General features: G+C 48.5%; 4 protein-coding genes across 4 annotated transcripts; all 4 read right to left on the minus strand.

Annotated features, from left to right (window-relative positions):
- Positions 1-3,359: 3,359 nt before the first annotated feature.
- F4807DRAFT_120773 (uncharacterized protein) lies at positions 3,360-4,329 on the minus strand. Its single transcript, XM_047992884.1, has 2 exons — positions 4,120-4,329; positions 3,360-4,051 (listed from the first exon to the last, which is right to left on the minus strand). Exons 1-2 carry the CDS (start codon positions 4,222-4,224, stop codon positions 3,812-3,814), a joined length of 345 nt encoding a protein of 114 aa, XP_047858814.1. The 5' UTR covers positions 4,225-4,329; the 3' UTR covers positions 3,360-3,811.
- A 6,202-nt stretch (positions 4,330-10,531) lies between these two features.
- F4807DRAFT_120803 (uncharacterized protein) lies at positions 10,532-11,996 on the minus strand. Its single transcript, XM_047992885.1, has 2 exons — positions 11,653-11,996; positions 10,532-11,456 (listed from the first exon to the last, which is right to left on the minus strand). Exons 1-2 carry the CDS (start codon positions 11,913-11,915, stop codon positions 10,754-10,756), a joined length of 966 nt encoding a protein of 321 aa, XP_047858815.1. The 5' UTR covers positions 11,916-11,996; the 3' UTR covers positions 10,532-10,753.
- Positions 11,997-14,482: 2,486 nt separating this feature from the next.
- On the minus strand, positions 14,483-17,712 carry F4807DRAFT_120886 (P-loop containing nucleoside triphosphate hydrolase protein). The gene is made up of 3 exons (XM_047992886.1): positions 17,198-17,712; positions 15,271-17,137; positions 14,483-15,205 (listed from the first exon to the last, which is right to left on the minus strand). The coding sequence occupies exons 1-3, from the start codon at positions 17,569-17,571 to the stop codon at positions 15,086-15,088; spliced, it is 2,361 nt and encodes a 786-aa protein (XP_047858816.1). The 5' UTR covers positions 17,572-17,712; the 3' UTR covers positions 14,483-15,085.
- A 736-nt stretch (positions 17,713-18,448) lies between these two features.
- F4807DRAFT_120920 (uncharacterized protein) lies at positions 18,449-24,201 on the minus strand. The gene is made up of 6 exons (XM_047992887.1): positions 24,074-24,201; positions 23,353-24,018; positions 21,239-23,283; positions 19,781-21,187; positions 18,823-19,726; positions 18,449-18,769 (listed from the first exon to the last, which is right to left on the minus strand). Exons 2-6 carry the CDS (start codon positions 23,764-23,766, stop codon positions 18,467-18,469), a joined length of 5,073 nt encoding a protein of 1,690 aa, XP_047858817.1. The 5' UTR covers positions 23,767-24,018; positions 24,074-24,201; the 3' UTR covers positions 18,449-18,466.
- Between the last annotated feature and the right edge of the window lie 1,607 nt (positions 24,202-25,808).

Raw genomic sequence — 25,808 nt, forward strand, 5'->3', positions numbered from 1 at the left:
CCTTCTTCAAGCGAGTTTGCTAAAAGCCGCACCAAGCTGTAGATTACCACACCAGTATGATCGCAAGCAAGGTAATTTTGGGGATAGCGCATCACGGCCGTAGCGACAGATATGATACTCATCCATGTCGATCACGGGTACGAGGTCTCTGCCTTAACGTTTACTCTGAGATCTAGCTTATTCGCTACGGAATACTGCAATAACGTCGCCGGCCACCCTTCATGGTCACTTCGATGCCACCTATCTCTAAATGAGCTTGGGTGGTCTAGAGCGAGCTGGGGATTTAGATAAGTTTAAACGACACCAATATTAGTAGTGCTGCAGGTAATTCGATGTTTAGATGCAACGATTCTCCATAGTGGTCTGCTGTTTTTTAGGGCATCATGTGGGTATCCCTAGAAGTAAATTATCTAATATATCTAAGCAACTGGAGCACATGTAATATGCCACCAGAGAGCATATGATTGGAACAAGGATGTTTGTACGTTTCCTATCACCAAAGTTCGTCGTGGCGGGCCACGATCAACGTCAGGAGGGCCAACGCAGTCTAGCGATGAAACAGAAGTCTGGCATATCTAACCGAGGGCGTGGATGGTTCCGCGTGACCTTTCTTTTCTTTCCCTTACATTAAACCCATCGCAGTAAATCACTGCCAGGTAGTTTTCAGAAGCTACGGCCGTCACTTGGGACCCAACGTTGAGAAGGACCGACAAACAAGACATAGAAAAACACAGTAGCTTCGTTTAAATAGATCATACGAGTCTTGGCTCCAGCGCCTAAATAGAGAAAATAATAATACAACCCTTCTAAAAGATGCGCGGACGAGATTGGAACAAGTGTCCCCCCCCTTGCCTTCTGAGCATGTCAGACTCATTGGAGTACCATAAGTAGATAACAAACCCCAAACCTAATACGACATGATATATAGTGTAATCTACATTTAATTCGTAAGTTGACAGTAGGGGACGATGTAGGCACGTCGCTTTACGAATGTTACTCAATAGGTAAAGTGTCGTGGTGCAAAAGCTTCATTCGAATCCATTTCTCGTCACATCACCACATCCTGTAGTTGTTTGGTAAGCTTATGATGTAGGCTGAGTACGATCTCAATCTTGAGAAGCTTCGGGCATGAACTTTAGATAAAATGTTGAAAGGAAACACTATTGTTAGAGATCCAGTCGGATCGGAGTTCGGCCCGTAGGAGACCTGTTGGTGGCTGGCCCTAGAGTAGAATAGACAAAAGACATTTTCTGCATGTGTGCCGACTCCTCGTATGCTGGGTCCGCATCGTGATGGCGATACTTGGGTAGGTAGAGAAGTACGTTTACTACATAGTGTAGATGTAGTCTATTCCTCCGAGTCTGCTAGGTATCGGGATTATTAGGTATACAGCAAGCCAAATATATTTTCTATTGCCATCATAATGACAACGTAGATGGCATGAGTCTGTTTTCTACTCTTGATTCAAGAAAATATATTTCCTTCATTATGTCTGATGTCAATGTTTCAGCCCTACATAGGACTACCTGGGTACCTAGGTATGTCGTAACCTAGGGCATGAACTAATACCCTGACAGCTTACCGGAAAGGAAATACATATCTACCTGCCTAGGTAAGCTGACGTCCCACTCACGCTTAGCATCGACCCAATACCATGCCGAAGTTGCAGAGTGGTCGTTTACCGACCAAGTCCGAATGCCGCAGTTGGAGATGTATAGGTAAGAAACGAGAACTTCGAGAAACGGCTAGGGTTTTCTCGGCCCGGTGGGAAATCTAGACCATTTACTTACATATTATGTAGTTAGGTATGTATGGTATTTCTGAATTTCAGCTTAGTGTAGATCACCAGCCGAACAATTGACGCGCATGGCAGGGGGGGAATCAGCGAGGTGGTCTGGGCGGGGAGAATCGCTGGGTACTTGTCCACTACACGCATCTGAGGTGATGATGAATGTATCTAGTCGTAACACAGCATGTAATACATTAATAAATCGGAGGTGGGTCGTACGAGATTTGCAGCTGTCAGATATTTCCTGCAGTGGTAGGCATCGCGGAATCGGGAATGTTGTGCATTTCCGCGTAATCTATCAATGCTTACATGCTCGTCCTCCGTTGTCAATGCTGTTTATAACATCTTCCACATCAAATATTATCCACTGCGGGGAGGCTCGGAATTGAGGATATTCGCGGTTGTAGAAAAAAGAATTGCAAGGAGCAGAAGGAGCTAAAAAGTCGCCGTTGAAAGCATGGACACATGAGGAGTGGGGTTCTGCGGCCCGGGAAAGTAAGTCCAAGAATAAAGCACGTGGCCGGACAGGGCTTACGATACCCCATACCGGGAAGCCCCCACCCTTAATGCTCCTAAAATGTAGCGGCTACGGGCAGGCACGTCCTAGCGTTCCCGATTTCCCAACCACCCCTTCCCCATGTAATAGGCCGACTGGTTCGGCTGGATGGGTCCGTAGGGTTATGTACGTATCCATATTAATTCATCATCATTACAACCCAGATAATAGTATGAATAATATTTCCTTGGCAAAAACACATAAGGTTACGTCTCTAGGCACCCTAATTCGAATTTGTTGTTGCTTCTCCTACCTACTACCTACCTTCTTAGTCATATAGTGTCCAAGGAGATTCAGGGGAGCGTCGCATATAAGCCTCGGTTATCTATATCTGTGCTATCAATGTCGTCTTGAACCGAAGGGGTTTCGAAATATTCAGATAGTGCGTGGTACTGTCATGACCGTAGCATTCTTGCAACATAAATCGAGCATCGCAATTCCGCGTCGTACGAGTCTACCAACGCAACGGTTTAGCTTGCGGACCATTGCCCTCTTCTTGACTTCGATGATCTCAAATGGGTATTTGGAGAGCTGCAATGCGCCACGAGTTATTAACACGGCTGTTGTTACATTAACCCTTCTTCAATATCCAGCAATGATCAAGTCATAAAAATTAAAGAGTCGGTCAAAATGCTCTGCCAGCCTTCATAACTTGAGCAGATGCAGTAAGCTCTATGAAATTCTAGAAACAGATCCTGTCATCCGTGTTCTGCTTGCAGAGCGCTTACAAGCTGCAGGACGGTGGTAGGTCGGTCATCACGAGGCTCACAGCTAACGCAACAAGTCATGCAGTAGGCCCAATCAAGGACCCCGAGATCTGTATTGCGACGCTGTTCCATCGTTGCCACCTCGGCCTCGCGTATCTTCGTCCGTTCAACGAATTTTCTATCCCTCCACTGAAAAAAAGAATCTGTGTAGCCTTGTGGCTCCCGGCATATCGAATGTTAACCAAAACATAACTAGACTAAGCGTTAGATACCGAAACGAAATGATCAATGTCTTCACCCATGTGTATAGTTTGCGGGATAAACTGGTGTAAAGTGTCATTTTGCCATTGGCTATAGCCGTATTAGTGCTGAAAACCTCAAAATAACATCTCGGCCTCCCGTCCTATCATTAGGGCGTGATGTGCGTATTTCCGAATTATAACAAGGATTTTTCGTGATGTCAAATTATAAATATTTCCATCGCCAATCTACAACAGTCATCCTTATGCCCAGCCACGCTAATAAGAATGGGTGGAAATTTTGCAAGAAACGCCGCCCTTTCCGCCATACGATCGTCAGTCCATAATTACAACTTAGGCGCAACATGGTGGCTGCGCCCCACAATCTGGCCTGTCTTAGATATCCCCAATGCCTAAATCTGCTATCTTATGACCCCGGGAAACCATATCAAACAGTTTCATGTAGCTGTCAACATTCGACATCTTTTGCTGTCATATTTGGCCGCAAGTCGTTCTTGTTTCAATAACTCGTAGCCGGGACTGGCGGGCCAGGAGTAGCACTGGTCGTCATGACGGTGGGAACCTGAGCTTGGTCGACCTTGTATCTCAGCGTCCACTGGTTTCCGGACTCGTCTGTGTTGACGATTTCCATCAGCGTGTAGTGTACAACGCCATCTTCGACTCGTGGGACGCAAATGTCATGTGAGTACCTCGACGGAGGCATCTCGGGAGCTCCACCATCGACCTCGCGCCCTTCCGCCTATTTCCAAATATTAGCTAATTCTTAACCCAATGTTAGATAACCATATTTCTGTGTAAGTGACTTACGCAGCAGTTTGCGCAAGGGGAATTATTCACGTAGACCCAGTTGGGGCAGTTATGGGTATAGAAGTACTTGCATCGGTACTTGTAGTAGCCGCCGCTTCCACTCATGGTGACAAAAATCAGCTAGTCACCCCGATAGACTATAGGCAGCTTCGAAGAGAAGGTCTTGATGACTGAGTTGCGGGATAAATAAGGAATATACTGGGTGATAAGGACAAGAGGTGACTGTCCGCTGACAGCCAAGCGACGGAGCTTCACTGACGGACGACAAAGTCCAAATCAGTAAAGAAATCACAGCCTAGTACGAAAGAACCCAAAATGGCTCTTGCTACAAGGATGCTCCGAAAAGCAATGGGATCTACCCAAGGTAGGCGTGCGGAAGCATCCTTATTTATCTCTTCAGGGGTATCACACATGTACGCCGTGTACGCCGTTAGGATACGTACCTCCTATGTAGAAGTGCCACTTCGTATACATGTATCATATAGTATCTAGCTATGTAGTTTCTGCCTGGAGAGACATCCATGGAGGTCTCAGTTTCTAAATCTACTGCCTGTATTTTGAACACGCCTAGAAGAAGCAGTCTTAAAAAAAGGACGAAAAATCCCATTACCAACGGCGATCCCCTGCCATGCATCATTCAAGACCCTGCAACAACCAGGGTCTATTAGTGGGTCGCCATTTATTCTGGAAACACACCTTCATTTGCTCTGGTACACGCTCATCGAATAGGAAGCACATGAAAAGCAGCTGACAGATAGACCTCTAACGTATCATACATGGAGGATGACCCATATATGCAGTACCTTTGTGGTATGTAAATTTGACGTTACCAAAATATTCTCTTTGGTACTTGTTTGTGTAACAGCGGCGCAAATGCAGGACTGAGCGCCGGCAGAGAATGATCGGGCCACGATGACTGGACTCTGTGGTCTTTTGCAATGCGACAGTAATAACAGAATAAGAACAATCGGCCATTAGCGGAGACTCGGATCGAAAGAAGGCATGGATTCAAAACAATTACACGAGCCAACTCCGAATGTGGGATATATGAATTCTGATAGAACTTGGTCTTTGGTTGGCTCTTATATAATAACCATTTTCCATCGTCCCAACGTAATTAGGGTACCTACCATTTGGTACCTACTCTGGCATTCTGGTGTTGCCGCCGCAGTGCCGCATTATTGTCGCACATACACGGGACTTTGCCCATTGAGATCTGCGATTCCTCGGGGAGATCGATACAGACCTCTGGGGAGACTAACTTGTCTTCCGCCTGCGCCCGCGGTTACACTGCACTGCACTGCGGCCATACGCTACTATGTACATCCATAGTAATAAATGTTATGTTCACCTTCAGGATTGAATACGGCGGTGTAGGAGATCGAAGGTGTCATGTCATCTCGATATCAAATCCCCTAAGAGGAACAATTTGTCATCCTTTTCTTCACGATAATGCTACGTGCTGCGGACCAGTTGTCTAAAGTTCAAAAGGCACACCCTGAAATGAGGCTGAACATGACATGACAAGTTGATACCCAACTATTGGTTGGGATGTACTCCGCGGTGGATAACGGCATAAATATGTATAATCGATCCCCTTGCGTTGTCCTACCGTTATAAGTTAAAGACGGGCTTGTTAATTATCTACTACATACTTACATAGGGATGCTTGTATGTAGTGTTAAACTACATGTGAAAATACATCATACCTACGGATAATACATACTTGTTGGCGGGGATGGACGTGTACTACATTGAGCAGCGGATATATTATGGATGAATCTGTACCTACTTACATATGTACCCCCTAACCAAAGTAAGTTCCCCATAAGGGTCCTTGCGTTAGTTTGGGATCAGCAAGCCCTTACATACAGGTAGGTACCGGAAAGCACTGACTCCCGCCTTCTTACTAGGTCGGCTAGGGCCTTCCATTTTAGACCGGGATCCAGAAGGTTGAAAATTCTCCGGGATTGGAGAGCCGGGGTTATTTGACAGGGTTTCACAAAAGAGACCCTTGACATCACTTCTTGAATTTCCCACACCAATTCTCTATCAACAAGAAATTTTATTTTATACTTTGTATACGACATGGCAAAAAAGACAATCTTACTCCCTCACAATGCCTATTCTTTCACTCCTCTTATCCATCATTTGCCTGTTACATGTAACAAATCCGACATGCTGCATGTAGTTCTGTTCTTCATTAAATTGCGCAAGCCTCATTCCGGTATTTACGCCAGTTCACAGTTCTAGGATCTGGAAAGTTGTGGTTTGCCTCTCATCTTCTCAAGATTTACTTACTTAGATAGGCACTTGGGACAATGTTTCTTCCGTCAGTCTCATTACTCTCACAACGGCGCGTATCTAGGTCCAGAGATTGCCTCTTCGCTTGTTAACCATGATGTCACACTACCAATTCCTCGACGTAGCCCATACTTACCTGGGTACTTTGCCTATGTACGAGCATATGAATAACGCGTCAACATCTCGTCCTGGACGGGCCTTTCCATGGCGGTTCCAGGTTACCGGCTTCTTGTATAATGTTACCCACCGATCTTCATACCAAGTACCAATGAATAACTTGGATAAGCCACCCGCTCGTCGATGTATTACCATAAGCGTTACCCGGCTTTTGAAACCGAACTTGCGAGTACTTCATAGGGTTATCAATCTTCGAGACATCATTTGCCCTCTCACAAAAGCTTGGGAATGTATCGAAACTGCGAGGTTATAGTCGTGCTGGCTGACTGGACTGCGGATCCTGCCAAGTCCTTGGATTTAGAGCATTTCAATCAATGCATAATTCATCACACTTTCAAGGAAGCCATGTCTCTTAAGTACACAACATGGACGAAAACGAGCTGTAAGCCGTGCTTGTATTCTACTCATGAGACTACATGCCGGCCAGTTAGCCTGCGGCTGGTGTGCCTTCGTAACGGATATCGTTACTTAGCCAGTGGTTTCCTAGGTATGTCACCCTAAGATATTATATGACGTGACGGCCGCCCTCTTATGCTTAATGATTTGGCTTAGATGGGTACCTCTCGATATCATGCGGCTTAGTAATATGCTGTCGTGCAATACTTTCTCCGCGGTAGATTGCTAGGCCGGATTGCGAAGCTATTCCCAGCCAATCCTGTACCTATCCTCCACACCAGATTCGTAAACTAACTTTAATCAAACCCAACTAAGCAGAGATCTATCGATCTTTTTTTAGCTAGTACCCGCTACATTATTATCGATTTGCTATCACATGAGCAGAGTTTGCTTCAGAACGTTCCGGTCTCATAACTGCGTCTATCTTTCGATTCTAGCCGAGATCGAGACGGTTCATCCAGATCTCTGTACAGACTCGGAGTTAGAGTACCTAGGTACTTCACAACCTACGATTATCTTCTAGGAACATCAAATCTATCAAAATGCAGCTTGAATATTGACGGCAGCCGGGTACATTTTGGTAACCTTTTTCGATAGCGCATCAACCTGAATAGTCGACCCAAGCTGTTGGCTCCGCTACATCTTCTATGTATGTACGCCCTACTCGGGAGTCTACTTTGTTCGCTGACGTTCTTTCACTGTCCCACTAATGGTATGCAATGCAATGCTGCTGGACACCTGTTTGCATCACACGATGCTGCACCCTAAGCTATCAGTATTGATCTGCAACTAGGCTCTTAATCTAGAGATGAGTCGTATTACAGGCTACAGTGGGTTTATGGCCGGTCTGCATGTGTCCAGTCTAGGGCTAATTACGAGAACAACACGACCAAAATTTTCCTACATGCAAATCCCTCATTTCCTGTTCTAGAGGCTTGGAGGTGCGAGAAGATGGCAAGCTAGCTCGCTTTCTAGTATTGTCTAGTGCAATAAGGAAGGTTTACCCTACGGTATTATGGTCGATACTGGTTGTCCGGCAACTCCCCCGACAAGATGGGAATTATTCTAACTTCAAAGCCTTGCCATATTACCCAACTTGGAATTGGGGCAGGTCCCAAACGACAAGGCTGTCTATTACGAACCACCTACATTATCGTGGAACATAGGGGGTTTGTAAATGATTATTGTTCTAATATCATGCTGTTGTACAACAGCAGGGTCCAGGATAAGCATCCGGTAATCCTATCACCGTGCTCAGGGGCCTGGACATACTTACTGGAATCGGCTAGGGAGAGAGAACCTGCAGAAGCTGCACCGAGGTATTACTGCAGCTAGTACGACAATGACATCTGTTTGGCTACCCTCCTAAATCTCTGCACAGTTAGCTGGATCACCCCCTATTCGCAGATCAGGATCGCGGCCCCTAAGTCCCAGTTCCGCTCTGGTATGACACCTGTTCCCAGACAAGTCAGGAAAGCAATAATCATACCCTCCCCTAATGCGGTTAATTGGAAATGGACACATTTGTCTCCACCTAATGCAAGGAGTGGGCGCGCTGTTGTTCAACTAAGCGTCTCCTTATTATAGGATTCTTAGTATGGCGATAGGAAGCTGAAGGCATGTCGGCTTACACCTTAGTATGCTTGTGGAGCCTTTGTTAGAATCTCATCCGACACGAGTATCATCCGCCCACAAAAGTGAGATGGTTGGCACGAAGTTTTCAACGAATGGCCGATAGTATCTCTGCTCTGTCGATCGGATTTGTTTCGTCGAAGTAGGTCGCCACGAAGATGGCGCCAACGGAATACATGCAGACATGTAAGCGTAAGAGCTGAAAAATCACTTAGATGCAAGCGAGGAAGACTTTGGTCGCTCGCGTCCAGCTCCCCGAGTGACGTCCTTTTGGCCTAATACGTATGGCTTGACGAGGTACGCAATATCCCAGATATCTCTACTTGTCAGCCTCAGTGATGAGCATGTGTAAGAATTTGTATAATCCTGATGATACTTTCTAATACGCCTCCAGTGGCGGCAAGACCGGAAATGCTGTGGATCCCCCTAATATGATGCGACGTTACTGGAGAGCATCGAGATAAGACTTGTAGTCTATCATGAGACCGACGCCTTGAATCCGTGACGACTGCCGTCTTTCACGACGTCGATGCGGAGAAGAGGCTGAGGTATGCATCACTCCGCCGACTGAAACTCAGCGCCGATCCACATCAACCGGCCACTCGGCTTGGCCATTGTCGGGATGATGCTTAATCTAGCTACTCATCATTGCAGACAAGTGATTACCCCAACTTCCTGGCCCAATTGCTTCCACTAGCGGCTTTCTCCGGACTGACGATCACAGTAGGGACACGGATCGATGCAAGCGACAATATCACCGCTGTTGGAACATCTAGGAGGCTGTGACTCGCGGACGGCAGGCATCGTGGTCTCGTGGCCTGGACGCTGGAGTCGAAACATTTCCTCGGGGCCGAGCCAATGATGGGGACAGATTCGCCTCGAAGCTGTCTAGATTGTTCTATAATGGGGAGCTTGCGCCGGCTGGAACCTTGTGATGGCTCTTCGAACGGCCTCGTCGATTGTTGCTACACATGGAAGCTGATATCTTGCATTGCCACTGAGAGTTACAGCCGATACTCGTTCACAGCCAGTCGTCTCGAATCGACCCCTCAGTTGGCGTCTCAAATTCATCATGCGTACACTCGATCGATCTCAAGTGTTATAGATACGCGGAAGTGCTGCCCTTGGCACACTATACACCCTTTTCGAAATTATTCGCTTGGAAACTGATGCACTGTCATGTATCAGTAATGACGCGTCATTCTGGAAATTGCCCAAGGCAGTCAAGGTAGGGTATTGCTAGAAGTCTTCAAGTTTCCAACATGCTTGCCTCAGGTAACGATGCGAAGGTAGCCGCTACTAATCCACAGCCAGTTCACCTTACCTATTCACGGGTGCTCATGGACAAATACCCTCAAGTCACCCCAAGCGCCTGTAGGGACTATCACTATGAGGTACCGCTACTAGTCCACCCCTTTCGGACCAAAAGTTAAATAGGGAGATCGAAGAGTTCGATTCTCAAAAGTTGCGAATATTTGCAGGCCTGAAATGAGTGGCAAACAAATATGGACCTAATAGCGGGGGGCGCAGTAGTCAGAAGCAGATCGACAATACCTCGGGCTAGGCCATTCAAAAAAAAAATCTTTTTCTTTCTTATACGCCTGCAGAAAGCCACAGGTAGGTTAACCACCGAACTCCTTTCTGTCACATTTAGGTATTTTTTCGGGCCGTCCCGTGACTAGTCGTCTAGCCCCTGAGCTAGGGATAGATCCACGGGAGAGCGACCCCCTTTTCTTCATTGGGTCTCTTCACTTTCCTTCAAACCGCCACAAGACCAAACATGTTCGTGAATCTCTTTTTTGCCTTTAAGTCTTATATGACCTGGTGGCTAAAGTAACATATCATTCAATGATTTGTACCCGCTATACAATACGAAAATATTTACAAAGGGCGCAAGGTGCATGACTGCAAGTTTCCTTGGCGAGAAAATGGTTGCCTCGCCACATCTCAAATTTCTAATATTCTAGTTGACTGCCGCCCGTCCACCACTTCAACCAAAGAGCTGCAACGTGCTGGTTCGTCTAATCACGTGCCTGGGGTATTCCAAATTCAATTATTATCGAGTAAATCCGTATTTGCTTTTCTTCCGACGCCACCCCCCCATCCTATTCCTCTTCTTCGCCGGTCATGGCTGTCGCCAGTGCAAACTCCTCCCGTCCTTCTCAGCAGGCATTTGGTTTCCGTCACCCATCTCCACGGGTGTGCCGTTATGGGCTAGCTCCGTCGGCGGCCAGTTGGCCTGTATTACAGTTGGTTGGTGCGGGTATGGCTGCTGAGGAGGAGGGGGATGTTGGTAGGGGGTTGCCGACCACGTCGTATCGCTCCAGGAGCCGGGAGTCATCACTGCCCCTCGTCCCGGGGCCTCGGCCTCCAGCTCCTGCTGCGGGATCTGCGTCCTCCTCTTCCGCCGCGACCAGAACAGCCATAGTATCATGCCGCCTATCGCCATAACGCCAAGCGCTGTCCCGATCCCTATGCCGGCCGCGGCACCGCTGCTAAGCCCGTGGCTCGTGCTGGATGCTGCCGCTGAAGACGCGGTTTCCGACGCGACGGAGCTGGTGGATGTTTGCGAACCTGACGTCGTCGTCGCGTCTGATGTGGCCGTGGCCGTTGCCGGGCCGTTCTGAATCACAACACCGTACGCCATTATCGTGCCCGGGGCGCGTAGGCTCGTCACTGAGCCGGCCGTCTCGTCCCCAGCTATCGTACCGTCGATCGTCGTAAAGCTCGTCTGCGTGTCTACTCTGTACACGCTCATACATCCTAGCGTAGGGCCCCAAGGGTAACTATAACTGCTCGACGTCGAAGCGCACACGTAGTTTCCTTGCCTGTATGCATAGTGTTAGACTTCCGTTTTGTATATTTGTATCTTCCGGCTACTACGTTGCTTCCACCGGCCAATGTGTTGAGCCGTTCCTCACAGCTGCTTTGTATACCTAGGAAGGTACTTTCTCAATAGCTATCGCGACTGTCGCGTGCCGAGGGAAAAAAATAGGACCAAGGGGCATCGTAGATTGTACTTACGGGCAACATGTCGCCGTCGTGGTGAAGCTGCTGTCTCCACCGGTCGACACCGACTCGCACGCGCGTGTGTAACCCACTGGACATACTCCGGGGCTATAGTACTGGTTCTGATAGGGCGAGTAGCTCTCCGGGAAACACGAGGATTGGCCCGGTCGGCCGTGTAGCCAGTAGAAGGTGGAATCTGTGTTCACCCAGTAGAGCGCCGACGACGCGGTGCAGTCGGCGGGCGGCGTGAAGCTCGTCGTGAGCGCACCGAGAGACATGATGGGCTTGGTGGAGTTGCCAAGGCGTTGTTATTATTATTTTTGCCGGGCACAATTATTCTTCTCGACTTTTGATCCACCTCTTCCGCCCTTTCTGTCTCGCGTGCCCAATTCCTATACGCGAATGCCCGCGATATCCTCGATATCAATCTGAAGGACCGACTCAAAATGAAACCGAACGGGGCACAATCGCCTCAATTATCCGGGTTATGTTCTCACGGGAGAGGAAGTCGTCGTGTCTATCGTCTCGGATGTGTTTTGATATCCGGATCCTTCCCTTATTCCAATCAAGTTTGGAAGGAGATATAAACAATTCCGTGATCATCTACCGGTACGTGCCTCTATATCGCAGTGGCCGTGCTCGCGGGCGGGAAGGACAGTAGATTTTAGGACGACGATCCGGGCGAAGAACGGTCGTTGACTTTGCCTCGACTATGCTCAATATCTATGAGTGGAGAAGAAGCACGACAGGTCTCTCTTCCAACTCGGATTTATCAGGTTCACCAAGGTTATGAGCAGAACTCAGCCCAAAGTCAAATAAAACGGCCCCCAAAAGACCCAGAACGGGTCCCGGAATTGGCTATAAGCCAGGGAAAAACAAGGAAGGATTCGCATCCCGGCCAGAAGCCATGATCTTAGGTGGTAGTCCATAATCTTACTGCTGGATACATACATCATGTACCTACCTACCCTCATTCAGTGCTGGGCCTTTTGCCTGCCCTGGGACGCATTCCCCCCTGGCCCCAATCAACGGTGTACTGCGGCTAGCCTACCAGACGCTTTTCTTCGGTCGACCTGATTGCTACCGTCTTGGTGGGCTGGCAGTCGGCAGGACTTTGCTGCCATCCAATTCGACCGCCATTGAGATCACCTCATGCAAAGCCTGCATGGTTTGGGGTAGCATCGCAAGCGCCCTGCCCTATTTCCCACTAAGCCTTACTTCTTCCAGCGTGGGATCGGCATCCTAGGCTGATTTAAAACTCGTTCGAGCTTTTTTTTTTTGGTGTTTTGTGTGGACCGCAGACAGCTAAGTGGTTGTCTAAACGGCGCGGGAAGCGGAAATAGTTGAAGGTATTTCCGGAATTACAAAAAAACCATACCTATCTGTTTCGTTGACTTCCAACGACTACACTCGATGATGCTTCTTTTTCCTCTTTTTTCACGATAATTCATTGATTATCAATGTAACCGCCGTTGCTGAGTTGATAGCTAGCCGTGGAGTCGGAAACATGAGACAAAACCTGTGCCGCCCCCATACTACTACTGTACATAATACACGGATACCTACGTGTCTCATGGGAATAATTTGGACCAATTCTCCACATTTGGCGGCATCTTCCGCGCAATAGAAGAGACGATCCCGTTGGCGCATTTCCAGAAAGTGGATAACTTTAAAAATAAGAAGTTAAAATCCTCTTCTCCTATTGTCTTCGCCTACATAATTAGTGCAGAAGTAAATAGGACTTTGGGCCAAAGCACCTTACACTAGGCAGTTAGTCGAGTCCTTTTGTACAATGGTATATGTGCTGGACGCGCGGTGTATTGGACCTGTGGTAGATTATTAATAATATCCAAACGCCCTGGTCGAGGTGAGAATTTAGTATGGAGTGGCGAAGCCGTAGCTGAAAGACAATACGTAGTATCGCGGGATAGGCGAGATTGGAGAAGAGAGCAAAAGAGTCAGCTCGAGGAGAAACATCTCAAGCAGCCATTGCGTAGATACGACGTAAATTCAAATATCAATTTTTGCACATACATAGGTGGCGGCGTGTCACATACATATATATATTCTCACGTCAAGTCGAAGTCAGTCAAGGAGAAGTGATCGTCATTACATGCATTGCCATTACTTATGTGCCGCTTATGGCTGCCGTCCTAACCTGCCAACTTCACTCTCAGCTACAATTTATGTACACAAGCTGTGGTACGGTGCTTGAAGTAACCCATGGGGCTGGGGGGCGGTAATGCTAATTATCAAATCCTACGATGGGATTTCATGAACTCGCGCTTACGTATCCATACCTCGTAGTCTGGAATGGCTCTACCTATGCATCCATACGGCATATGCATCTCTTAGTTCCACGTGGGCTGGGTCTCAAGATACCGGGTTGACGCCGAGGCTTGGAAAGTAGGGTAGCATCCTCGGGGTGCCCTACTTCCTACTCGCGAGATTACCTATTTGGCCTGCCTTTTAATTACGTCCATATGTAGATGACATCCAACCAGCCTGCTAAAACAGCTCCCCAGCTTGTGCCATTGCTAATCTAATGAATGGTACAGGTAACCGATCGCGATGACACGGCAGCACGGCACAAACATGACGGGTAAGGCTGGCTAAAAGCCAACCTCCGTGCCAAGTTCCTACTAGCACCTATTTGGATACATGTGTGTCTATTTTAACCTCTCTCGACAATCATAGGCCCGATCTCAGCGCCTACACAGCGGGCCCCAAGGCGTATATGTACACTAGCGACCGGTCCTTGAGGTTAATGACGGTGCGGCTGGGTACCGTAAGCATTCGGTTTACACAACATATATGAACATCTCTACTCACCGGCGAGCCTGGGAAAAGTAAAAAGAGTGGCAAACTTCATTTTCGCCCCTTGGTTGAATACGGCGTACTTATTTGACAGTGACGATGGAAAACAGGAAGTTGGTGCTCTTTACAAGAGCCGCATCTGAGGTATGTAGGTACAAAATGCAAGCTTGGGAATAGATGAAGGGACCTAGACATGCAAGTAGATTCGCTATCTAGGACAACTAGGAATGTACTATCCGTCCAAGACTTCTTAATTCTAAGATGAGTCCACAGCAGGAGCTGCCATCTATGTTCTTTCTCTATCGTTGCTTCACCTTAAATGCCTTGTTTAGCCATTCCCTCGTCTTGTTTCTCTGCTAGAAAAGGTATCATAGGCCTCTTAAGATGCCAAAATCGTGCCTAGCGCAACCGTCGTTCCATCTCAGGCTATGGAAACAATGCCGATGCCCCAAAGTCCGAGGCATTTTCATCTTAGTAGCGTATTCATGTATGAATTCGGATGGTTGATGTCATGTTCTTTATATTAAAGATGCGAACTGAGTCCGGGAGGGTAATCGATCGTGGTCTCGGACCGTCCCAACTCGTCCTGCGCACTATCCCCTCTAATGCCTATCAATACTAATATCCTCTTTTAATGGCGGCCCTTCATAGCAGCTCGGCGTCGCATCCTATCAGCTACCGCCTTCAGTGCCAGCTTGACGTCCTTCTGTCCATCCCAGGATTCGATATCGTAATAAACAGGCGCAAGTTCCTATCATCATCAGGTTAGTCCACTATCCATACTTTGTTCCGAGTCCAATGTATATGTTTACTTACCAAGAGCCACTCCGGTTTGATTCCGGTAACTGTACGGATATAGTTCTTAGACGTCATGACAAACTCGTTATAGAGGACCCATTCGTATTCTGTTTGTAACACTGTACTGGGATGTAGCATGACTGCTTGGTTGTTTTCCTTGAGCGTGCGATACACCCTGTCCTTTTCCTTCTTAGCGACCTGCATGAAGAAGCCGGTGACTAGAGCTCGACGGATGTTTACATAGTAGTCCTTGTCGTTGAAATCCGTGCTGACGAGATCTAAATCATGAGTCTCCATGATGCGTTTAAGTTGAGCACGAACGTTGTCCGCGCTAGAAAGGTGGCGGAATGACAGATAGTGTTTATGGCACCATTCTCTTGCATCACCACCGCCATTTAGTATTCCTTTGAACGCATGGTATACATTTAGCATCGTCAGGTGGTCTCCATCCCTGTGCTTGAACAAATTCTTCATCTCGTCGGCCTCTCGCCTTTTATTGGCTGGGCGCACGAAAATCTGGGGAACCGAGAGGAGCGCCGTTACCGAGAGTATCTCGTTTGAGCAGTAGAACTCTGGGCTCGAGATCAACATGACCGCTAGGGAAGGATCCAAGGGGAACTCGGACGCCATGCCACCGAGAGGCGTTAATTGTCCATCTTCGTCGAGGCATGCGAGATAGTTCAGCTCTTCGAGGGCACGCATCATAGTCTCGGGGGCAGGAGGGTCCATTAAGTCAAAATGCACAAGGTCCTCAATGCCGAGCTTCTTCAGCTCTAAGACCGTGTTGGCGAGGTTAGAACGGAGGATCTCGGGATACGTCTGCTCGATGAGTTCTTCCTTGAAAGCTTTCTCCGTGTATAGTCGGAAGCATTTTCCGGGCTTCGTTCGACCGGCACGACCTGCTCGCTGCTGAGCAGAAGCTTTCGAAATGGCGGACACCAGCAGCGATTCTACTCTCAGCCGAGGGTTGTATATCTTCTGTTTGCTGAAACCAGGATCGACCACATAAACAATGCCGTCGATGGTTAAACTCGTCTCGGCAATGTTGGTTGACACAATGCACTTTCGGCCCGGCTTGCCGCCTTTCTTTAGTGGTGGCGGTGCAGGGTCAAATATCCTCTGCTGCTGGTGAGGAGGAAGCGTTCCGTAAAGCGGGTACACAGCCATCGGACCACAATCCGTTTCCCTCACAAGCTCGTCAACCTCGAGCGAGATCTTTCTGCAGGTATCCTCGATTTCCTCTTCTCCCGTTAGGAAAAGGAGGATATCTCCTTCGTCTTCGCCGGCATGGATCTGAAGCACAGTGCGGATGGCACCTTCAACATAGTCCTTCTCCGGCTCGGGTGTGTAGAAAATCTCGACAGGGAACGTTCGGCCCGGCACGGCAAGCAGAGGAGCGTCATAAAAGTAACGTTGGAATTTCTGAGCATCCAAGGTGGCCGACATGACGATAAGTTTGAGGTCTGACCTGCGCCTAGTCACCTGTTTAAGGAGCGCCATGAGAATGTCGGTTGCGAGAGTACGTTCGTGTGCTTCGTCCAGAATGATGCAGCTATAGCGAGACATGTCGTGGTCGTGCATAGCCTCTCTCAGCAGCATACCGTCGGTCATATACTTCAACATGGTCTTCGAACTAGTCTTATCCTCAAAACGGATGCTGTAACCAACTTCTTCTCCTAGGGTAACATCGAGCTCGTCGGCAACACGTTGCGCGACGGACATCGCCGCGACTCGTCGCGGTTGCGTACAGGCGACTAGCTTCCGGTTGAGGTGGGGGAGTTCGTCGTAAACTACATACTGAGGTATCTGTGTAGTTTTACCGGAACCGGTCTCACCAACGAAAACGAGTATCTGCGACTTCTGGTACAGATCGAGGAATTCTTGTCTGTTGATAAAATCGTTAGTAAGAAGACACTAAGGTGTGGATTAAGAAGGGTAAACAAACCTCTGCTTATACACAGGAAGGTTGCGTCTCGATTTCAGGATGCTGAAGTACTGCTGGGAATGCGGTTCTCCTGTGAAAGGGTTGTTGTCGGAATTTTCGGCTTCAAATGCTTGCTTCGCCGTAGTCCTTCGTCGCTTGAAGTGTGCGAGCGGAGAGCCTTTTGGTAGGCGATCGTTATATTCGGAACCGTCCTTATCATCACCATCTGCGTCACCGTTGCCATTACTCCAATGCGCAAGGTACGGGTTATATTTTGTCGGCTTCGAATCATCAACGTCTTCTCTCTTCACGCGTTTCGTCGGAGCCTGGACGTCCGGACTGCTCATGCGCTTGCGCTCATTGCGCGGAGACTCTTGCTTAATTTGGTCGGTCATGGTTGCTAGCTATCAACTATGTGAATAGGAACGAACCAAGAATTAGAGAAGGATAAAATAACCGCGCGTGGCGCCGTATCCGAGAGGTTCTATGCTTTCGCAACAAACGGGTTCGGGCGAGGCTGACAAAAAAAAGGTTGAAGTTTGACGTTCCAAAAAAAACAAATAATTTTCTAGAGATCAGTTCAACGGCTAGCCCCACCAATAACCCGATTGACGCATACTGCATGTGCTAATCTAGATATGCAGGATATGTAACCAAAAAGGAAATTACCGTAATCAATGTTCACTTCATAGAAGCATATATATTTATTAACCAGCTTTATTCATTATGGGGAGGTGAAGCAATGTCTGCTTCACACCAAGGACCAGTAAGTCATAGCAATAGCTTGTATTCAGCAAGAGTCTAGAAAGCAGTGGGTACTCTCCAGATCTCATACCACTGCTTTGAAAACCAGGCCCTGTCGAAATCATCGCGGTTGAGTCACTACAAACAGAAAATGTCCTTACACGTGCCACACAAGCTTGTTCGCCTTGGCCTCCATAGTATACACCTGTCCTGTCCTTCAAGATCCCTAATCCGCCTGTCACATATAAATCTCGTTCGTATCCACGATTCCGAGAGGTATGAAAAGATGTCGACCTTGTCCCATGAACCCCATGCGTGTTACCCCACGGAAAACAACAAGCCTATGCAGGCACTAGGTCTAATGGTCAGGTTGTTAGTCGAAAAGAAATGCGAATCTCCATAGACCCCGAAGAGAAAGGTCTTGCTTAATGAACGCCAAACTCCGCCGAACGGTGCGTACCATTCTGAGTAACTATCGCATCATGGTTGTCGTTACCTTCGTCGCCCGTGAGCCTATCGTCTCGTCTCTACCCTGCGCGCGACAACTTAAACGTTGCCGCTCGCAGGGCCACTATACGTATCACTTATCCTGCGAGCATCTCTGATGATGCTCTCGATCAACTCCATCGAGTCGTCCGGTACCTCTGGGAGGTCATTTGTACCTGCCCCTACGACTGAAGAGGATACGGGCACCGGTGCGGGAGTATTCACCACAGGGGCTGGTTGCGCGAGTTCCGTCGATTCCTGTTGAATTGCTGGTGCGAATAAATGCCCTGCGGGGGTTCGTAATTGATGAATAGTGGTTGGTTGTAAAGTCTGTACGATTTCTCGGGGCTGGCTGGGTTGACGCTGTTGCTGTTAGGCACTGTCTGCGGAAACTCCTGCCAAAAAGGTCCGCTTACATTGCTGGGCTGAAGCCCTGGATCTGTCATGTGCCTCAGAGTCCCAGATCCGTCGTCCATAGAGGGACCCGGCGCGTTTGGAGTAGTAGTCGGAGCAGGTACGGCGGGAACAACAACACCTGAAGGCGAGTACGGGTTCGAGGGTTGCTCATTGGGCTGAACCGTGACCTGCGTCTTTCTTAATGCTTCCCATGGTCGAGGAGCGGGTATGTGAGTTTGTTTGGGCGCACTGGACGTTGTCGTGGAGCTTGCGTTTGTCAACGAAGACGTTTTGTTATCCGTGGTCGAAAGCGAAGGCATACGGCTATCTGCTATAAATTGAGTATCTGATGGCACTGATGTGGGCGTTAGATTTCTGAATGGTTGCGAGGATGCTGAAACAGCCGGTGCTGGTTTTTTATCCTGAGTAATTAGGCGGTCCTCAGCAGGATTCTGCTGGCTCTGAGGCCGATAATGAACCTCCAGGCTGCTCCTCTGTAACATGGCAGCATACTGAGCTCGGATTGCAGGGTGCAATTGCGCTACGGGCTCTTGGTTTGGATCCGATGAACTTGGGGTAAACATGGATGGCTGCTGACGACCATCCGTAACAGATGGCACGGCTTTCTGCGCACCGAGTGGGCCAGGAGAGGCAGGGTGAGGCAAGGCGGCTGCCTGACGAGATGGATCATGATGAGCCGAGTGCAGCGCCGGATTCGGAATATCCTTGTTCTCGAAACCATTACTAAATGGAATCCGAGGAGCTGGGCCTAGACCAGATGTGCCCATAGCAAATCCTGTAGAGCGCCTCCTAATATCGAACAGTGCTTCGGGGGATCTCATCAAGTGAGCTCGAAGGTTGCCCTCGTATCCATTGGTAAACCCTCCCCATTGAGCATATGGCGTCCTGTACTTCGTGGAATCCCTGAATGATAGTCAGTGCAAGGTTATGCTACAACAGTGAAGACGATCATCTTACCTGTTGTGATGGACCTGGAAAAACGCATACTTCTGGACAATGCTTGGTCGTGGCTGTTTAACGGTATTCTGTTGTTGGAGAATCTGGGGTTCTCCAATTGTCCCGTGCGCCGATGCAGAAGAAGGTGGGCGAATAGCGGATGAAGTCATCGGCGTGTCGTAAGAACGGTTAGACGCCAGCGAACTCGACCTGGCCCTGGCTTGAGCCTGGAAAAGTTGTCCATTCTGCGGCGACGGCGAGGGCCCAAGGCCTGGAGGTTGCATAAACCCATGGCTGAAGGGCGATTTGGCAGCGGAATCGATCCGACTAGTTCCGTATGAGAAAGGCGGAGTTCTGAACCGTCGATCCGAGCCAAACGCCAATGCTTGGCTACCCTGACTATTGAGCGATGATCGATTCCGTTTATGTCCGTTCTGTGTGGGTGTCGGACGAGGTATAGGGTTTGGTTTTGATATAGTCGGTTGTGAAGCATACTGTATGCTTTGCTGAGGCGTAGATATAGGCTTGGGGGTGGAATGACGCGACGGGCACTGTCCGTTCTGCTGTGATGCAGAAGCGGACTTTGGTGCCGTCTGCTGAGAAATATGCCCATCTTGTTGGTTTGTAAAAGCCGGCTGCTGCATAGGTTGCTGCAGAGAATATTGATTGATGTAGTGAGGGGTGGAGGGAGGCTTGGGGATTACTTGCGGCGAAGAGTACTGTTCGTTTTGTTGGATTGCGGGAGCCTGCTTCGGCACAGCTTGCTGTGGGGCATACTGTACGTTTTGCTGAGGTCTGGGCGCCGGGACTAGCCTTGGTGCAGAGGCAGCTTGCGAGGTAAATGGTGATGGGTTCGGGACGAATTGATGTGCTGTGAACGGAGGAGGCTTCGGAACAAACTGCTGGGTTGTAAAGGGAGAACGAACGTATGATGGTGCGACAGGATCCCTTGGTTTGTATTGGTACGGCTTATCGGATTTCCCAGCTGTCGTGCTCGGTGTTTGGACCGAGAACGTAGATCCGTACGACTTTCGAGGTTGAACCGCAGGTGGAGCTGGTCGCGGGATAGTCTCCAAGAAGTTGCTCTTAGGGTTGTGCTTAGGCTTCTTCGGATCATCTGTGTACTGAGCGCGAGCTTCCGTCGACGTTCCTCCAAGGTAATACCAGATCTGGTTGTCCTTGGTGAGATCAACTTTGGCCTGCGACTTATTGGTGCAATCGCATGCGTTGAATTCCGCCCAGGTGAATCCTTCGACGAATGGCGCGTCTGCGCGAGGTAATTCCTCCGTGACCCTCTTGGTGGCGTTGATTTGATCTTTGGCTTTGCGCGATGTGGGCATGGGAATAGCATTAGCAGACGCCCTCTGTAGGTGGAAGTCAGCTGGATCCGGGAGAAGAAGCCATTTCCATTCCACCTCGACACGATCCCTAAATGCAGTTAGCAGTAGTCCTTCATTGACTTGGTCGTAAGTTCCATACCCATGAGGAATAATGTCAACCAGGAATGTGCGCTCATCAATTCGGTTTTCGACGATGACGCCCGCAAATATTTCCCCACGGTAGTACTGCAGCTGACATATGTCGTCTTTCTTGAGAGCTGCGGCTGCCTGCCGAGTCTTCTGGCATTCGTCCAGTACATCACCGTTTAATTTCTTGTCTCTCTTGGTTCGGTGGAAGCGACAACTAAACTCGAAACCTCGTTCCTTGTATTCGGTCCCATCCTCTCCGAAGATCGGGACATCTGCCTCTTCTACCATGACGCCAGCCGCTGCGGCACAAGTGGCATGATATGATCGAGCGCATTTCTTCTGCGAGCACTGGAAACATGCTCCCCTCTTAGAGCGGCAATACAAGCACTTGAGCTCCAGGCGCGCTTTGCTAAGGTTCTCCACGTTGGCGACGATTTCCTTTCCTTCAACCGTCTCGATCCAGGTCTCCGGTCCGTAGAGCGCGCAAATGCGATGAGCCCCACGACCATCGTTCGTCGGGAGCACTTCTTGGCCGGGTATATCGTGAGGACACAAACAGCAGGGGGGATCGATGTGATTCTTGACACGGAGTCGTATCTTCTTGGCCTTCTTCTCCCCTTTCTCAGTTGTTACACGTTTGCGTTTTCGTCCAGGCTGCTTGAATCTCGCTGCTTGGGAGGAAAGCGGAGTCAGACCCACGGTGCCAGTTTCGTCGTCCTCTTCGTCTTCCTCCTCCTCATCTTCGGTTTCTTCATAATCCGTCTCCTCTCCTCTCAGCTTGCGCTCGATCTCGTATACGTCTACCCATACACTATCTTGAGCCTGGGCACATTCGCACCTCTTAGCAATCTTTCCCATAGGCATCCAGGAGTCCAAAGCAAAGTTGACGGCCTCGGCACAGTTATATCCCAGGTTGTACCCTGAATGATAACCGTATGGATAAGTGACAACGAATTCGCCAGGATAGGAGACACACTTGTTGACCTTGATGTTAAAGTACTGCTGCAGATGGTTTGGTGAGATGAGGAAAGCCTTGTGACGTAGGAACTGGTCGCAAGCCTTGGCCTCGGTAGGCCAAATGCTCTTCATGGCGGCTTCAAATCGACGTGCATCGCCTTGAGAGATACTATACCATTGCTTCGGAGCTCCAAAGTGCAAATAATTAATACTGTAAAGGTCGACGTCCTCGAGATGCCATGCGAAAGTCGCCTTCCACATACCCAGGTAGAGATATGCCGTGTTGACACCAGGCACTTTAGTGCCGAGGACATCAAGTAAGTTGGGAAGCCTGTTTAGATTCCAGACATCGCATTCATCGTCAAATAGCGTTCCGGGAAGATCGGCGCCGTACAAGGGTTGGGCATAGGTAAGGGTTTTCCAATATATTCGCTCGAGTTCCTCGCATCTCTCAGGTGTATAATCGGAGATGTCCATACGGTAGTCGAAGTCCTTGAAGGCTTCCTCATCGATCCTAGCTGATGCTTCTCGCCTCGCGTACTTCCTTCGGGCCGACGTAGACTGCGTCTTGGGCTTGGCCTGCCTAGAGCCACCCATCCGACCGACAACGGGGGGTCCGTCGTCATCGTCCACATCTGCGCCCGGGTCCTGCTCTACAGATTCGATGACTTCTTCATTCGGTTTTGGAGAGACCGGTGTCATTGGTCGATCTTCTTGGTCGGCGGCGGCATCTTTAGCGGCGCCTCGCTTTCCCTTGCCCCTGGATGGCCGTCCGCGTCTCTTAGAGTCGGTGGTAGTCGAGGAAGCTGGTTTCGGTTTGGAGGGAGCCTGCGCACGCCTCTCGCCACGTCGAGCAGGCGGTTGATGCTCGCTCTGATCGCAGAGTTGTCGCCACTGTGGAATGTTGTAAGATCGTTGATGAAGTATGTTGACTTGTCGATAAGTGCCGTTGGAACCCATGATATCCTGCTTAATAGGTTCTTTGACTCTGATTTGCTTGATCATATCGTCGAGAGGAGGACGCTGATCCGTCCATTCCTTTGGAGGAATGATCTTAATGATGCCGGATTTCATACCGTAACAATCAACCTTAGTCATCTATTAAAGTAAAACGGTTAGTTGGACTAGGATCGATCGATTAATGAAGCTAATGGGTTAAAGTCATACGAATTTCTTAAAATCCTTGAATTGGTGCATGTCCGGCTTGAAAACGGGCACAGTGCCGGACCAATGGTCGGGGGTAACCTCGCCGATATCTTCCTCTTCTTCTTCTTCCTCGCGTTTGACATTATCGGACTCCTGGTTTTGGTCTTGCTTGTTCGAGGGTGCGGAGGGTGAGGGAGGCGATAAGTGAAGGTCCATATCGACAGTCATATCAATGAGATCTGGATCGTCCAAATCACTCAGCTCGGAATCGTCGCTACCGTCCAGCTTCATTGCGCTGTTACTATCGGGCGGTGAGTGAAGGCCGGTATGCTTGTTGTTAAGTGCATCGTTGTTGGGAGGATCGCTTGCGACTTCAATCTCAACCATCTCAGACTTGGGCGCAGACGCCATTGCGGCGGTCGCTTCGGCAGACATGGTTGGAATTTAGTTGGCTACATGCGACCGATTAAATGGAATAATTTTCTCATCGACGTTTGTCGAACGGTTTAGAAATAAACCGTTCCTCTTTTTTATTTCTCTATTTCGTTATTTGTCGTCGATAGAGAAAAGTAGAGAGAAAAAATGAATTGAATTGAATCGATGCAAAGTTACGACTAAAAGTCGACTGTCAAAAAGCTCCTTGTTGGATTGAGTGGTCGAAATGAAGTCGGTTGGTCGGTCGTAGTACTGTGGAGAGGTGTGAGATGCAACTGCCAAGGTGGTGTATCAAAGCTTTGCCTACCTCGTGCTAGACCCTAGGCTGGTCCAGCGCTGCTGGCTGGCTTGACTCAAACTGCCCCACTCGGTTAATCTACGGCACTGCTACCAGTGGTATGTTGGTGGTACGTTTTTGCCTTTTCAGGGCTTGGGGGCTTGGGGGTACTTGGATATTTGGGGGAAGTTCGGGCGGGTTCAGGCTGCGGAGGCGCTTTGCTTCCTTCCAACTTATCGAGGGATAAGGAAGGCTGGGAAGCCAAAGAGATGGATCTGCACCTTCCAAACTTTGGTCGTACCTGTCAAATACAAATTGATTCAAATGAAAATTCGTTTGGCGGTGCCTACCAATCTTACTTTCGTGTGCGCAGCAAAGTTCGAGTTAATTGCTCAAATTTCCATTGTTCTTTACACGGGTCGTTTCCAAGGTAAGTGCAGTGCCCCCATAGTTTCCAGCCTGCAGGTGACGATGTACGTAGTATGTACTCAAGTATCAGAGTACATTGTGCAGGTACATAGGTACATATTAGTGGATCAATGTCCGTTTTAACGTTATCTGATGCCGCAGCACAGGCCAATAAGGATTCCTGTTCAAGGCCGGAAGTCGGGAGTCGGGATTTAAGAGCTGCAGTGTCGATGAGGCGATCATTTCGAAGAGCCTCCTCTCTTCCCCCCTTATTATTATTGGATAAACTTATTAAGATAGATATCCATAGAGATACATATTTCAGATCTGGTCCCACAGCTCTATTTATTCTATTTATTCCCTTTCCATCTCGCAATACATGTCACCCTGGATCACCTCCCGAGGATGCACTCCCAATTTTTAGCGATCTTGCATGACCATCGATAAACGTCACAGTCATGCCAGTACTAACTCTCTATTCAGCTAAGGCATTATTTATTCGCTGCCTTATTGTCTTTCGGGAAGGACGGATCCCAAAGGTTTATCTTTGACATCACAAGCATGTCGAGCCCAAGGTCTTTCAGGCAAAGCCATCTACGCCCGGTATCGCCATGGTTCCCGTCCTCCCGTAGCTCTATACATGCCATTCGAGAATGGATATATTCCCGTCAACATCTAGAGGTGGTCTTATCGCCTTCTTGGCAAGGGGAAAGCTGCGCTTTAGTGTGGAAAGGGAAACGTGGCAGTGCCTTTTGGTATATATCTACGTAGTATAGCTTGCCTTTGATGTCACAATAACTGTTGAAAGTTCATAGCCCTTCCATAGCTAAGTAAATGTTCGAATACCCCTTAGACTGGATATAGAGGTATGTACGTGCACTAAGAGGTCATTAACCGCCATACTCTAGCATCGAATCACGGGTTTAAGCAAGGTCTGTTTTCCAACATTTCCTTATTTGATACAAATGTATCATAATCGAGAATGTGCCTAGGATTGGTGACTCTTTTTAGTCTTGGTGTGTCAATTGATCTTTACCTTTCAAGAGAAGAGGTGACATATACTTACCTCCCTCGGGCAGCCAGCCAGCGGTACGTACTTAACCTACCTACCTACTAAGTACATAGCTGTAGTGACTTTCAAAAATGTGGCTTTCAACGAGCTATAGGAATAAGCTTAAGTGCTTCTAAAGCTTCTTGTTAGCTTCCTAGTCATTTTCTGGCTTAACCTGTTGTATTAGTTCGTGTATGGGAACGTTTTCCCACCCGACTTTTACAAAATATGGCAAAAACATGCATTAAGCTGCCTATGAGTTCCCATTTAGCAAAATCCAGACGTCACTATGAATATTTGTCAGAT

The sequence above is a fragment of the Annulohypoxylon truncatum genome (genome assembly GCF_022578515.1).
Source record: "Annulohypoxylon truncatum strain CBS 140777 unplaced genomic scaffold F4807scaffold_2, whole genome shotgun sequence".
NCBI classification, from domain to species: Eukaryota; Fungi; Ascomycota; class Sordariomycetes; order Xylariales; family Hypoxylaceae; genus Annulohypoxylon; species Annulohypoxylon truncatum.

Coding starts and splice junctions, on each gene's coding strand:
- F4807DRAFT_120773 (XM_047992884.1), bottom strand. CDS start 4,224: ATGAGTGGAAGCGGCGGCTACTACAAGTACCGATGCAAGTACTTCTAT. Junction 4,052..4,119: donor CCCCTTGCGCAAACTGCTGC/GTAAGTCACTTA, acceptor ATTTGGAAATAG/GCGGAAGGGCGCGAGGTCGA.
- F4807DRAFT_120803 (XM_047992885.1), bottom strand. CDS start 11,915: ATGTCTCTCGGTGCGCTCACGACGAGCTTCACGCCGCCCGCCGACTGC. Junction 11,457..11,652: donor ACGACGGCGACATGTTGCCC/GTAAGTACAATC, acceptor CTATGCATACAG/GCAAGGAAACTACGTGTGCG.
- F4807DRAFT_120886 (XM_047992886.1), bottom strand. CDS start 17,571: ATGACCGACCAAATTAAGCAAGAGTCTCCGCGCAATGAGCGCAAGCGC. Junction 17,138..17,197: donor CTTCCTGTGTATAAGCAGAG/GTTTGTTTACCC, acceptor TTTTATCAACAG/ACAAGAATTCCTCGATCTGT. Junction 15,206..15,270: donor TCAAACCGGAGTGGCTCTTG/GTAAGTAAACAT, acceptor TGATGATGATAG/GAACTTGCGCCTGTTTATTA.
- F4807DRAFT_120920 (XM_047992887.1), bottom strand. CDS start 23,766: ATGTCTGCCGAAGCGACCGCCGCAATGGCGTCTGCGCCCAAGTCTGAG. Junction 21,188..21,238: donor GTTGACATTATTCCTCATGG/GTATGGAACTTA, acceptor AACTGCATTTAG/GGATCGTGTCGAGGTGGAAT. Junction 18,770..18,822: donor CAGGGCTTCAGCCCAGCAAT/GTAAGCGGACCT, acceptor TAACAGCAACAG/CGTCAACCCAGCCAGCCCCG.